This window comes from Vicugna pacos, chromosome 11 (genome assembly GCF_048564905.1).
Source record: "Vicugna pacos chromosome 11, VicPac4, whole genome shotgun sequence".
Lineage (NCBI taxonomy): Eukaryota > Metazoa > Chordata > Mammalia > Artiodactyla > Camelidae > Vicugna > Vicugna pacos.
Genome location: NC_132997.1, coordinates 44,373,941 through 44,388,406, shown reverse-complemented (window position 1 = coordinate 44,388,406; position 14,466 = coordinate 44,373,941). Strand labels below are relative to the sequence as shown.

Here is a 14,466-nt window from a genome sequence, read left to right as displayed (position 1 = left end):
AGAACTAAAATAAAAATCTTAGGAGAAAACAGGAATAAATCATAACCTTGGATGTGGCGGTGGATTTTTACATATGACACCGAAAGAACAAGCAACAACAACAAAAAATAGATAAACCTGATTTCATCAAAACTAGAACTTCTGTTTCAAAGGATGCTATCAAGTAAAAAGACAACCCACAGAATGGGATAAAACATTTGTAAATCATGTATCTGATAAAGGCCTAGGATCCATAATACATAAAAAACTCTTACAGCTGAACAAAAAGACAACCTAATTTTTGAAATGGGCAAAGGATTTCAGTAGACTTTCTCCACAAAAGACATACAGGAGGCTGATAAACACATGAAGAGATGCTCAGCATCCCTAGTCAGTTTAGGCAAATGCAACTGAAAACCACGAGATACCACTTCACATCTAGCATGATAGCTATAATCAGTAAGACATGTTGGAGAGGATAAGGAAAAATTGAAAACCTTATATGTACTTGCTGGTAGGAATGTAACTTGGGACAGCTGCTGTGCCAAAGAAGTTTGGTGGTTCTTCAAAAACTTAACATAGAGTTACTGTTTGACGCAGCAATTCCATCCTTCGTTATAGACCCAAGAGAAGTGAAAACACATCCACATAAACTTACCCAACAATGTTCATAGCGTTACTCATAATAGCCAAAAAGTGCCAACAACCCAGCCATCCATTGATTTGATGAATGGATGAATAAAATGTGGTACATCCGTACAATGGAATATTATTCGGCCATAAGCAGGAATGGAGTTCTGATACATGCTACAACAGAGATGAACCTTGAAAACATTATGCCAAGTGGAAAAAAAAATCAGACATAAAAAAGTCAGGTATGATTCCATTTATATGTAACGGCAGAACAGGCAAGTTCACAGAGACAGAAATATTGGTGTAGAGGTTCTAAGGGATGTTGGGAGCAGGAATGGGAAGGGACTGCTCAGTAGGTACAGGGTTTCTTTCTGGGGTGATGAAAATACCTGGTTTTAGCAAATGGTGATGACTGCACAACATTGTAAAGCCACTGAATTTGCACCATTTTAAATGGTTAACATTTTGACTTTCATGTCAGGTGAATTTTACCTCTGTAGAAATATTTTTTAAAACTTTAATGCGTACACAAATCCCCTGGGGATCTCATTAAAATGTAGATTCTGATTCAGCAGGTAGGGCCCCCAATTGTGCATTGTCGGTAAGCTCCCAGGTGACGCCCCTTCTCTCCACTCAGGGCCACATATTGAGTAACAAGGCTAGTCAAGGGCCCTTCCACTGTGTCGCCTTATGATTCTGGGCATCAGGTGCCTCTCCTCTGTGAACCTACTCCTGCCCTGTCCGTCCCTATAAATAAGGAGGGCAGAAGCCCAGACCCACTGGGGCTCCGAAGTCTGAGCCTGCAGGGGGTGTGAGTCTCAGGGCATGACAGCAGATGGAGAAGTGGGTGTGGCTGCAAGGGTCACGGTCAGCAGACACAGAGGGGACCAAAGGAGTAGTTTTTATTTTGCACAAAGCTGAGGAAGGCAGGCCAGAACACAAGGCTCTGTTCTCAGAGGAGAGTTGCTGTATCACTGCCAGTGGCTGGTGCTCAAAAGTGATCTGAAAGAAAGGGGGCGGCCTCGGAGTCAGCAAACATGGGTGCTGAAGGCTCCTGCCCTTCCAGCCCAGTCCCCTGGGGACTCCTGTGCCAGGAGACACTGCCAATCAGAGGGATGCCGGTCTTCCCCTAGAGGGTCTGGTGGTGGCAGAGGAGAGGGAAAGGGGAGGAAAGGTGTGTAAATGGCCAGGGAAGGAGGCAGCTGCTCTGAGTCAGGGCGTTGCTGAGAGGGGAACTGATCCGACAAGGTCCCCTGACCGGATGCTGAGCTGCAGCAACCCTGGGGGTGGGGGCAGAGAACGCCTGGGGTGAGTGGGGGTGATGCCTCCCACATCTGTCCGAGGAGGAGCCTCCTCGGCTTGTCCAGGCTACACCATGGGGTGGGGCAGCCGTCCCCACCCTGCTGCCCAGCCCCCGAGGCTGCCTTCTCTGCACCCGAGCTGCTCACCGTCTCCGTCTCCTAGGAGGTCGGGGATCGGGCTGAAGGGCCCTGGGGGCAAGTTCCAGGCCAGTTCCTCCAGCTGACCCAGCAGGCCTTTTACTTCTGCCTCCAGGTGCTCCACCGTCTTCTCCACTGTCTAGAGCAAGAAGAGATGGGGGCAGGGGAGAGGTGAGTAGAAGACAAAGTGCCAGGTCCTGCTTAGTCAGCCACATCCTGGGGAGCACCTGGTAGTCCAGCCCAGTGGGGTGCAGTGGGGAGAGAACTGGGTGCCAGGGGAGCTGGGTCCTCCCTGCTCAGGCTGCCCCACCTGCCCCGCCTGCCTCTATTTCCCAGATGACAAAATCCTAAAGGCTCACTCTTTAAGGCCACCCCTCGCTCTGACACTGAGCAGCTTCACCACTTAGTAACTGGTTTGCGTGAAATGGAGGGACCCTGGGATTCATTTTTCAGCCCAGCGTTTCAGGACTTCACCACTGGGAGTTCACATTCTTTTTGTTGCCCTGCCCTCTGGTGGCCATTCTGCCAAATGACAGTTTGGGGATTTCAAAATTTATTATTTAGAGTTCTTAACTGTTTTCATGAATGAACCCTGTTAGCACTCTGGTGAAACCTACAGACCTCCTATCAGAAAAAAGCTTTCATTGAAAAAAAATAAAACATAGGATTTCCAAGGACATCAACTGTATTAAGATATCAACATATTAAAATTAAATTTTGATATAAAAATGTATATTTATTAACTTACATAAGTAACACCAGGTCTGACAACTACTGAAATTTTGACATACTGATTGGAATAAAATCATATGTTGAGATATTCCCAACAACTATAATAGGGTGAAATTATCTGATTTGTACTGATGACAAAGTCATAGGTTAATACTACTATAGTTTGTTGACTATATTTATAATGAATGAGAATGCTAAATTGCAGTTAAAGTCTTGTGAAAATAAAGTGCAGTTTCCCCCACACACACACAAGTTTATGGACGCCAGGTTACAAACCATGGTTGTATAAAAAACACAGTGACTGAATTTCCCCCTATTGTGAGTGATTACACAGAGATCTCCGGCTGGGACTAAGGGGAGGTAGAGTCTGTTGGCGGCTGGTTGGCCTCACAGCCCAGGTCAGGCAGGGAGATGCTGAACATGGTGGCCAGGGAGCAGGACTGGCCTGGATTTCCTCAATTTTCCATAGCAAGATTGACCTGAACCCTGCAAAGCCACCCGCCTGGCAGGTGGTCCTGAAGCTGGATGTCCTCCCAGGTCACCCTCATTACCTCCTCCAGGACGTCTAACCGGCTGTGGATGGCCATGTGCCTGTCACACCCTGTGGCCCGAGCTGGGTCTCCATGGGAGGGGATGAAGGGTTCGGCAGCTGTGGGAAAACAAGTCTTGTCACAGTGGGGCCCTCAGCTTCTCTGTAACACTAGAGACTCCTGCAAAGCCCTGGGCTCAAGTGAGGTGGGTCCTGAAAACAGTCCAAAGAGAAGCAGACGAAGGCTCAGTGTGGGTCAGGGTGTGAGTGTGGGGCTGCCCCACTCACTCACTGTCTCTCAGGCCATGGTTACCTACAGACCCAGGTGGGCTTCCTCAAGGAGGTGCTGCCTGAACTGGGTACGATAAGGAAGGGAGGAAAGGTTTCAGCCAGGGAGGAACGGCATGTGCAAAGATAGAGAGGCATGAAATAGCATAGCTCAGTGCACAAACCTTCAGGGAGTCTGGAGTGGCTGGAAAGTACAGGGTGGGTGGGAGATGAGAGTGAATCATAGAAACGAAGTCAGGGGCCCTAATAAACCAATCACAATGCTTGTTTCGGGGGTTTAACAAGAGTCATGTAGCCATATATGAACTTCTAAAACACAAAGAATGGATTGGAGGGATCTGTCTTTGAAAGCAAGATGTTATTGCAGTAATCGGCATAAGAAGTAATGAAAGGAGACAGTAGCCACAGGAAGAGAGGAAAACAATATGTGGAGATGTGTTAGTGACAGCATTGACCTTGGTGACCAGTTACTATCATCTGACATTTGATGAGTGCTCGCTATGTACTGCATGGTGTGCTAAAGAAGTGTGTTAACTCAGTCAACCTCTACAACCACCAACCATTATCCCCAGTTTACATGTAATGAAACTGACGCACAAAGGGGTGAAATGATACGTCCAGCATCACACAGCTTGGAAGCTGAAGATCTGAGGTTCAACCTGTTCAACTCTTAACTCATCATTTTCCTCCCCAATATTGGTTCTCCCTTGGTTCTTCCTGGCATCACCAGCCCTCACACCAGAAGTCTCAGAGCTCCAGTTTCAGTGCCTGTAGGGCACCCAAGTTGGCTGGAACCTTGGAGAACAGGTTGGAGGATACTGTCCCAGAAACAAAGAGAAGAAAGAGCTTTAAGAGGATGAAACGGTCAGCCTGGCCTAAAGCAGCAGGGAGGTCTAGCAAGATAAAGACTAAAACACTGAGCAACAGAAAAGTTGATGCTGAATTCCACCCCAACACTTTTAGCGGAGAGGTGGAGGAAAGCAAACTTTAGATCAGGGTGGGAATGAGAAGGGGAGGAAAGGTCAGGAGGCAGCAACTTAGATCCTGGAAAATATTTCCATGAAGCTTGGCTTTAAAGGAAGGGAGATCTGATCACAAGGTCTAGCGGAGTGTTTACTGTTGTCACTTCTGGTTTTTTAAGCACTGAACACAACCATGCTTAGAGCCTGAGGACCGGGAGAAGACGGGAGAGCTGAAGGAATGCATTTCCCAATAAGATGTGAGGCCATGGAATCCAGCAATGGTGGCAGGGGCTAGGGGCCACCTGTGGAAGGAAGAGAGAGGAAATGTGGCAAAAATGGGTTAAAAAGTTCTAGTTAAAGGGCCAAGAAGTTGAGTGAGTCCCACCTGATGGCCTCTATTCACTCAGTAAAGAAGGGAACCATCTGCTGAAAATGCACGCGGGGTTAGGAAAGGAGAGCCAGTTGCGACGTTTTCAGGAATTCTCGGAGTGAGTTATCAGATGCAGCCACTAAAATGGAGGCCCTGGCAAGAGTAGTTACACCACAGAAACTGACACAGGCTTTTTTGTTTGTTTCCCGAGAACCACACCCCTGGATGAGGGGTTTGAATAAAGAGAGAGCTCCAAAAGGGGGTGAGGACAATGAAGGAGGCAGTTAGGAGGACCCTATGCAGAAGGACCCAGAATCACCAAGGAAGCCCCTTCCCCAGCAGCTCAGCAGGTGAGTGCAGGGCAGCAAAGACAGGGGGCTGGACGGGGCTGACACCTGGGAGCCTGCAGGATGAGCGCAGTGGACAACAAGAGAGCAAAGGAACAGAGGATCTGACCAGCAAGGACTTAAGGGGATGAGCTCTGGAGTCTAGCCTGGATAGGAAAGGGAAAAAGGCCAACAAGAGGAACAAAACTTGGGAGAACTGGAGGGGCTGAAGGGATGGGAGGTCTTGATGAGATAACAGGAGTAACCGAGAGAACAAGTGATAAGGGATGTTGCAGTTTTAGCTTTTAGAGGTGGAGCAGCTTCAGAGTGACAAGAGCAAGGCTGTGGCCACGGATGTGGGCATCTGAAGCAGAGTGAAGGTAAGAGTTATTGGACTTAATCTTTGTAGATGCAAAACTCTTCTAAGACCTCGGAGTTGGCTGGGTTGCCCAAGGAGCCATATAAAGTTGACCAGAAGGTTGGCAGTTCTTGCTGTAAGGATGGGGATGGTGAGTCATTTGGCTGGTGGTGAACGTGTAACTCTGAGAGGTTGAGTGACTTGCCCAAGGTCACACAGTGGACAAATGACTGGACCTCAAGCACCCTGGCCTTCTCCCGGCCCCACCTCAGCAAGCCAGCCTCCTGGAGCTCTGCCAGAGTCCCCACACCCTGACAGTCTCTGGTCGTAACTGGATCTGGATCCCAGCCCTCCCACTCAGGAGCGAGAATCAAGAGCGGGCGCAAAACCTCCTTCCACTCTGAGCATCTTCTGTGGTGAACAGTTCGTGTTTTTACATTCTCCTTTTCATCACAGCCCTCCACTGAATTTTGAAAAGCCTCCTCAAAAGACAGTGGTGTAGTTGTTGACTCTGGGGAGGGAGGGGGTGTTACAATGACACTTTGGCTGTATTTTTTTTTTAAGGGAGTCTTTTAGAGATCTAGACTGAAATATTTATAGATGAAATGCTATGATGTCTTGGATTTACTTCAGAACAACCCAGGCCTGGCTGTGGGAGGAGGCATGGCTGGGGGTGCTGAGCAAACAAGACTGGCTGAGATTGAGAACTGTTAAGACTGAGCGACGGGGACACGGGGTTCATTCTGCTCTTCTCCATACTTTTGGATATACGGTTTGAAATTTTCCATAAGAAAAGCCAGTTGACTGGTGGGGTTGTTAGCAAAAAGCAGAAGCCATTGTGGGCTTTGTGCATTGACATAAAATGTTCAGGACGAGGGAGGGGTGGTCTGAGAAACCCCACCTGGAGGGCTGTGCTCCATTCTGGCCCACACGTTGTGCGAGGCCTTAAACAGGCAGAGGCAGGTCTAGAGGGGGCCACGGTGAAGGGACTCCAGATTCTGACTCACTGGTCTCAGCTAGAGAGGAAAGACTTCGAGGGGGCAGGAAGAGCTGTTCTCACGCACAGAGGGCTATCTGGGGAGAGGGGTTCTTTGTCCACACTCACCCTCTGTAGGCTCTGCCCTGTGGCCAAGCGTTTCCTCTGAGCCCCACCTGCCCCCTCCCAGACCCTACACTACTCTTCCCCTCCTCCCAGCCTCGGCCAAGAGGAGGCAACATAACCCGGCCAGCCAAGCGCGGCCCCGCCAGCTCTGTAAGTCACAGACAACATGAATCTGCTTCCCTCCCTTAGCCTAAAACATCCTGTTCCCTACGTGTCTGCGATGAGGTCTAACTTGGCTCCCAAACCCCTCCAGGGAAGAGGCTGGGCCGAGGGCTGTTCTCCACATCACACAGCAATAATCTCTCACATCTGGACAGAACTGCACCCTGGGCCGCACCGCACAACTGTCTGTGAGCTCATCCAGCCTCCCAGCGGGCTCCGGGAGAGAGAGCTGGGGCAGAGCCAGAGCCGGGACCGGGCCCGCACCACGGCCTGCACCGCTGTGTCCCCACCCCGGCGGGGCCTCAGTGTCCATCTCAACAGATCTCAACGCACGACAGCAGGAAACACACCGGTGACCCCCCACTCTCCACCAGGCTCAGCCACAGATGGGTGTGAGCCCCTGGGAGCCTTCCTCTCCCTGAGCCCCTGCTGCCCACTCTGGACCCCAGGGTGGGGAGGGCAGAGGTGCTGCCGGCCCAAATGTAGTTCCTCCGTGATCCGGCTCTGTCTTTCAAGCCTCAGAACTTAGCTGCGAGGACAGAACCAGGATGAGTCAAGGACAAGCTGCCAAGAACTAGGCAGGAACTTCCTTTACTTCTTGCTTCCTCACTAGTGGGAAGGGGCTCCCGGTCATGCCAGCTTCACGGGGCTTTGGGGAAGCTCAAAACAGGGCAGGAGGCAAGGAGGCTGAAGGATTATCACGCTCGGCCGTGGGCAGCCAAGGCTGTGGTTCCCAGTGTTCCCTTCCTGCCTTCGCTCCCGCCCTCCCGGCCCCGGCCAGTTGGGAAATGGACCTTCTTGGATGCCGGGTTGTTTTCCCTGGCCTGGCTCCTGCTCAGGGCCTATGTGTGCCCTGGATGGTGGCCAAGGGTGGAACATGGTGAGAGCGGGCTGCCGGTGGAGGCCAGAGGCCCAGGGAGGCACTGGGCTAACTTCTCCAGTTAAAGGGACATCCTCTGGGCCCCCATTCTCTGAGTGGGCAGCACAGCCCTCTCTACTGACAGGCAGAGGAGACCTTTGTCTCTGCATCCAAACACTGAGAAGGCGCACATAACTCAAATGACTCCTGACCCTGAAAGGTGCTGCCGTGCCTCTGAACATCAAAGACAGCCTTTGCTTTGACCGGTCCCACTTGTCACTTGGGGGTTAATTCTATTTGACCACATTCAATATAATAGCGTAATAAATTTTACCACATTCAATATTTGTATTAAAATTTGTGATTCCTGCCAAACCATCAGTGGTTTTTGATTTTTTTTTTTAAGCAGAACACTCTTCAATTGTATGAAGAACTCTAATCTGTGGACCTGCTCTAGCTGAAACAGGAGAGGGACCCTCAAACCCCCCTAAAAGGGAGCTCAGATTCTGAGGAACATTTTTATTTTGTTCTGTTTGTGGAGTGATACATTCTGTGTCCCTTGTTCTCTGGTCATTTTCCAGATGTGGCTTTGAGCCTTGGTGATCACCTGGAGAGCTTACCAATGTCATTTCAGTACATTCAGTATCTGGTTAGGTGAGGATACAAGCTGAGCTGCTGTAACAAAGAGCCCCCCTCAACCACACACATGTCAGTTCAGAGGCAGAGGGGCTGGTGGGCGGGACTGGCAAGCTGCTCTGCTCCCCAAGGCCATACAGGAACCAGGATTCCTTCTACCTTGGAATACTGTTTTTTTTTTTAATCCACTGGGTTATGAAGTACTAGAACACTCCCAAACCCCTACCACACTGAGGTCTAGGAGGCCACCCAGGATACACCTCTTTCCACACGCTGTGAACAGAACATGAGGTTGGGAGTCAGAGATGCAGCCCCACCTCCAATGTGTGCTGACTGTGCTCTTTGCCTCTCACTCAGCTTCCTCGTCTGTAAGGGATCTGCCCTGCTCTGTCTACTTGGTGGGATGGCTGTGTTGAACCGAGGGGATCCTGCACTTGAAGGTGCCTTGGAACTGCTAAGTGATGTGCAAATGCCATTTGGAGCACTTACCAGGTGAGCTGGAGACCAGGCAAGTCAGTGAATGCCTCAGTGGCCCTGCCACTCCACATGGAGCCAGTGCTCTTTGCTAGATCACGCTGACCAGGTCTCCTCAAGGTGGGGCAGTGTCTGCTCTAAGACTAAACCCATGGAGGGGCCAACGGGGGGGGGGGGGTTCTCCAACAAGCACACAGAGGGCGCAGTGCTGACCAGGCTCAGAGGCTCTAGTACAAGCCAGTCCCACTTGCTGGATCCTTGGTTTCTTCACCGTTAGAATAGGTACAATCATACTCTATTTGAAGCTACAGTCAATTGGTGATCACTTATGTGCCAAGCTTTGTGTTGAGTGCTTGTCTGCATTAACTCATTGAATTCTACCTGTGAGTTTAGTATCCTTGGGAAACCAAAGATCAAAGAGACTGAGTAACACACCCAAGTAGACTACACAGCTGCCAGGTGGCGGGGACAGGATTTGAATCCTATCTGTCTGTGCTGTGTACTGACTGTTGGGTGATGAATTAAGTGCCTCCCATCTTAGGGTCTCAGCTGCCTTCTCTGTAAAATGAGGGGCTGACAGCTTTGGGGCAAAGGGGACCTGTATATATGACACCTTTGCACCTGTCTTGAGGCCCCACAAGAGCCCAACTGTGTACACTGGATTGAATTGTCTTTGAGAGGTTCACTCCCCACAGCGCTCACTTTTGTTAGAAGAAATGCCATGATCCTCACCACAACCCTTCAGCATCTTCTTCTTTTACCCAAAGCAAAAAGCAGAATCGCAACCGAAGACAGACGTCCATGGGGACGTGGAGTGGTGGTGGACAGTGGAGAGCCTCCCCCGTGGGCCCCAGGGCATGGGTGAGAATGGCTAACAGGACTAGGCTCTAGGCCTTTAGATCCCACTGATGGCAAAATAAGAAAGGAGCCCAGCTGAACCCTTAACTTAAAAAAAAAAATTCTCTACTAGTAACACAAAACAGTCCGCTTCACTCAACACATAAAGAACTTTTACTGATGACTGTGAAAAATCACAATACCACAATTGAAAAGTCTAAGACAATTCACAAGAATTAGTAGAAATAACCAACATGCACTTGAAGAAAGTCTAACCTAGGTATAATCAAAGAAATGCAAATTAAAGCAATAAGCCACCTTAAAGTATTCTCGCAAAAAAAACCCAAACCTAACTGGAATGTGAAGAAGCTTCTAGATCTAACTACCAGTTTATAGACAATACAGGGGAGAGAAGAACATTCAAATGACATCTGGGGGGTGCAGGCAGCTAAAATCTAAATGTGGAAAGCCAGGCTTAACAACTCAGCTTCTTCAACAAACACATTTTAAGAAAAAAAGGAGGAAAAAGAAATTACTAAAGAAATTTAAAAATTTACTAAAAGAAACTTAACAGACACATCGATCAAAAGCAATGTATGCACCTTATAAGTGGATCAAACAAACCAAATGTAAAAACAAGATGCAATCAGGGCAGCTGAACACTGATTGGATATTTGCTGATATTAAGGAATTATTGTAATAATTTTTAGAGTGTTATGTTTATCAAAAGATTACTTATCTTTTAGAGATACACAAAGCAGTATTTATAGATAAAATTATATAATGCCTGGAATTTCCTCGAAAATAATCTGAGGGAGGGGAGAGAAGGTGGGGACAAAAGGTAAATCAGGATTGGTCAGGAATGCATCCTTTTTGAAGCACAGTGATGGGCACATGGGGGTTCATTATACTATTCCGTGTTGATATCCAAAAGATTTCATGATCAGCAGTTAAGAAAAACAACGGTATATTGTCTGAAGTCTGAAAGGTTAATACACAAAAATGTGTAAACTCTATGTGAAATTACATTAATATGTTTATACTTTCCTCTTTAAAAAAAATCTACAGCAATGAACCTATGTTATTAGAGAGAAAATAATGTTTAAAAACAGCTTTAAACTAAAGCATATATACCAGTCATGGCTAAAGGGGCCATAAAAAGTCAGCGACTTGTGGACAGTGGCCAACCCCACCCTCTGGGGGAGCACAGACTCGGCTTTGTCCCCTTGGTCCTGGAGGTGGGGGCTCCGGGGGGAGGAGCAGGGAAGGAAGGGGAAAAGACGGGCACTGTGGGCCGGGCTTCATGCAGGGCTGGTCCCAGCCACTCCTCACGCAGCCTGTGAAGAAGCGGTGGCTGGTCCTGGTCCTCCTTAACCCACCTCAGTGGAGAAACCAGGGCTTAGATCAGCGGAGCTGTCTGAGGGGATGAGGGGAGGAGCCGACGTGTGTTGACACGTGTTCCGTTGTTCCGTGCTGGGTGCTTTCCTTCCATCCAGCTCTGCTTGGTGGGTGCCATTCTCCCCAACTTACAGAAGAGGAACCAGTCTCAGGGAGGTGAAGTGACTCACCCAAGGTCACCAGGACCAGGACTGGCCTCAACTCTTTCCCTGGGTGCTCACTCCCACAGTTTTCTGTGCCCTGAGCCGGTCTGGGCGAGGGGTAAGGGGACCTTCCATCTTAATACAGGGCGCTTCACCTGGGTGACTCACATCCACTGGCTCCAGGTTGATGGAGGAGCTGGTGGGCTGAGGGGCAGGAGCCCTGGATGCCTAGAGACCTGAGCCTGCCTCTCACCTGCACAGCTGGGATGAGCACCAGCTACCTCTGATTGAGGCCCACAGGAGACTTGGCGTAAATGGGAACGCGGCTTGTAAACTGTAAAGTGATATACAAACCGCAGAGTCTTGGGGTGGCAGAATGAACATCTGTGTGTACAATAAGTGCCTCTGTGGCCACCCCGTCCGAGCCTCACCTGGGAAGGGCCAGCCCTAAGACAGCTGTCAGGGAGGGGAGAGGGGCAGGGCACGAAGGAACCCAGCCAGCGGGGCACCCAGAGGGCCTCTCCCTCCCGCAGCACCCCTCCCCCAGGCAGCTGAGGCCCTGGGGGAAGCTCTCCAGAAGGCTGATGAGTGGCCTCCTCACCTAGACCGCAGAACCCCCAAGGCCACCTGGCAGGTAAAGCAGTGGCCTCCAGGGGCCGCGTGCCTGGCCCCTGCCTGGCTGTGCTGGGCGCAGGCCTGGGTCATCCGCCGCGCAGGAGCTCAGCTTCCCAAGGAAATTTCCGGTAAAACCAGGCCTGGGCGGCCCTGCAGGCCCTCTGGGCGGGGCGGCCGCATCCCGCAGACTGACCTTCCACCTTGTGAGCCAGGTCTCTCTCTCCTCCCGACCCGGGGCGCTGAGTCTCTCCGCTCTCGCTCTTCCTTTTGGTCTCTCTCAAATCCTTCTCTTTTCCTCAATGTCCTCTCTCTCTCCCCCTCTCCTCCAACCCCTTTCTCTTGCCATCTTAGTTCCTCTATTTCTTTCCCTCTTGTTCCGTTTGCCTCTCAAACTCCTTTTTCTCTCTAGCGTCATTCATGGTTCATACCCGCCTGTTTACCTCCGAAGTCTCTTTCGGTCCCAGCCTCTCCCTTTCTCAATTTCTCCGTCTCTCCTTTCTAATTCTCTGTCCCTCTGCCTTTCTCTCTGTCCCTTTTTCTGTCTCCGTCTTTCTCTCTGTTTTCTCTCACCATCCTCCTCTCTCCCTCCCTGTCTTTTTCCATCTGGCTCCGTTTGCATCTCCCTCCCTCTCTCCTGCTCCATCCTCGCGTTCCGCGGTCTCCCCGGCCCCGGCCCCCGCCCCGCGCCCGGGCCCCACTCACCGGCGAAGGCGCCCGCGGCGCGGAGCAGGGCGAGCCCGGCCAGCGCGCAGAGCAGGGGCCGCATGGTGCCGGCCGGCGGAGCGCAGCGCAGCGTCTGCCCGCGGCCGCCCTCCCCGCCCTCCCCGGGATCGCGCCGGCCCAGGCCTGGGAGGAAATGCTCGCAGTCCCAGCCAAGATTCCTGGGCGGCTCCGGGCTTTTTGGCTCGAGCGAGCCCGCCCCCTCCAGAGACCCCGCGGGCGGAGGGGCCCGACGTGCCCGGCTGGGCGCCTCCCCAGGAAGGGGCCGCGCTCGGAGCCCCCCCGCAGCTCCCCGGAGCCCGGGGTTCGTTATGAGCCCATTTCACAGACAGGCCGACTGAAGCCTCGAGAGAAGTTCCACCCACACCTGTGGCGCAGGTTCTGAACCCTTGACTGCACGGAATGTGGAAACTTTTCTCTGCCCACCAGGAATAAATAATCAACTCCCATTACATTGGACAGTGTCGCCCTGAGAGGGAGATTCAGAAGCGGTGCCTGCCTCCTATAGAAACTTCGCTAAAGGATTGTTTGTTAAAAGAAACTTTTTGTTTCACAGTATTTTGAAAGAAACTTTTCAAAAGAAGGTAAAATCATAATTTTAATCCAGGCATAAAATGGGCATGTGCTGAAGATTTCATTTAACTGATGAACGAGGGAACCAGTAAGAGGTGACAGATGGTGGGAAGAAGACACAGATCTGGACTATTAACGTGAATGTGCAAATAGAGGTAAAACTGGCTGCTTCCACACTGTAGAGAAGGAGAATTAATTGAAACTTTCGCAGGACTAATTTGTGTATCTAGACAAGAACTCTTTTGCATAGCTATCTACAATTTCCAGGCTTGTAAAATGGCTTAAAAGCGATGAAAGGCCCAGAGCCCTAACAGAATCAGAATACTTAAGCTCTGAACTAGTTAGTGTTAGGTAAACTCTGAATGGGGTGGGAAACGTAATAATTCTGGTATTCACGTCTGCCCTCGCGTTCATGGTCTAATAACCACCACGATATTAATGAACAATAGCTAAGCTTTGATTGATTTATTCTACATACACCATCTCTCTGATCTTCACTGCACCCCATGAGGGGTGCATTATTATGTCCATTCTGCAGATCAAGATACTGAGGCTTAGAGATGTTAAGAGCCTTGCTGATAGTCACACAGTGGAGTCAGGATTTAAATCCAGTTCTGCCGCCTCTGCAGATTATCTATAGATAATAAAATACAGGGTGTCCCCAAGAGCCAGGGACAGGGAATTACTCCATTCTAAGCAAGCTCAGAATAAGAGCTGAGTAGGGTTTTCAGTTAACTTCAAAGCATCCCCAGCTCCCTCTGGTTTAGAACACAACAGTCAAACCCTCACACACTCAACTAGTGTGGGAGGTGGGGGAAGGGAAGATTTGGGAAAACAAAAAGCAAAAGCCTCAGCCCTAACACCTGTGCTGCAGAGCCTTGAGTGCCCCTCCTAGCTGCCAGTGGAGCCCCTTCGTCACCAAGCCCAGGAGAACATCTTTATCGATCAGGGGGCCCTATTAGGGTTAAATGGAGCCCTTGCAGATCAAGGCTGCATCCCTGCCTTCTCTGTTCCTGACTGTGGCTGTACAGTTGTCCAATACAGTCACCACACAAACCTGTAATCCTTCCTTCTCTCCTCCTCCTCCAGGTAATAATGGCCTCAGGCACACAGATCCAGGCTTTGAGTCAGCAGATCTTGGACAGAGACTAGGATCTAAATTTGTAAAAAGCTCTTTTGGGAATTGGGATGCCCACATGAACTGGCTCAGAAGAAGGACTTCTTTCAGGAAAACCAAGAATTTCTTACACTTGGTAGTAGGACTTTCTTGATAGTTTACCTAGGTGGGAAATTGTCAGAAGACAGTCAAACCCACAGGGATTCTTGCAGCT

General features: G+C 50.1%; 1 protein-coding gene across 2 annotated transcripts; it reads right to left on the bottom strand.

The window, feature by feature from the left end:
- Positions 1-850: 850 nt before the first annotated feature.
- Positions 851-12,726, bottom strand: PLAC9 (placenta associated 9). 2 transcript variants are annotated; one of them, XM_015245541.3, is made up of 4 exons: positions 12,545-12,703; positions 3,335-3,432; positions 2,061-2,190; positions 851-1,614 (listed from the first exon to the last, which is right to left on the bottom strand). In XM_015245541.3, exons 1-4 carry the CDS (start codon positions 12,606-12,608, stop codon positions 1,604-1,606), a joined length of 303 nt encoding a protein of 100 aa, XP_015101027.3. In that variant the 5' UTR covers positions 12,609-12,703; the 3' UTR covers positions 851-1,603. The 2 variants fall into 2 exon arrangements, with proteins under 2 accessions (XP_015101027.3, XP_072827325.1); XM_072971224.1 differs by lacking the exon at positions 851-1,614 and adding an exon at positions 1,694-1,892 and having other exon boundaries at positions 12,545-12,726.
- Between the last annotated feature and the right edge of the window lie 1,740 nt (positions 12,727-14,466).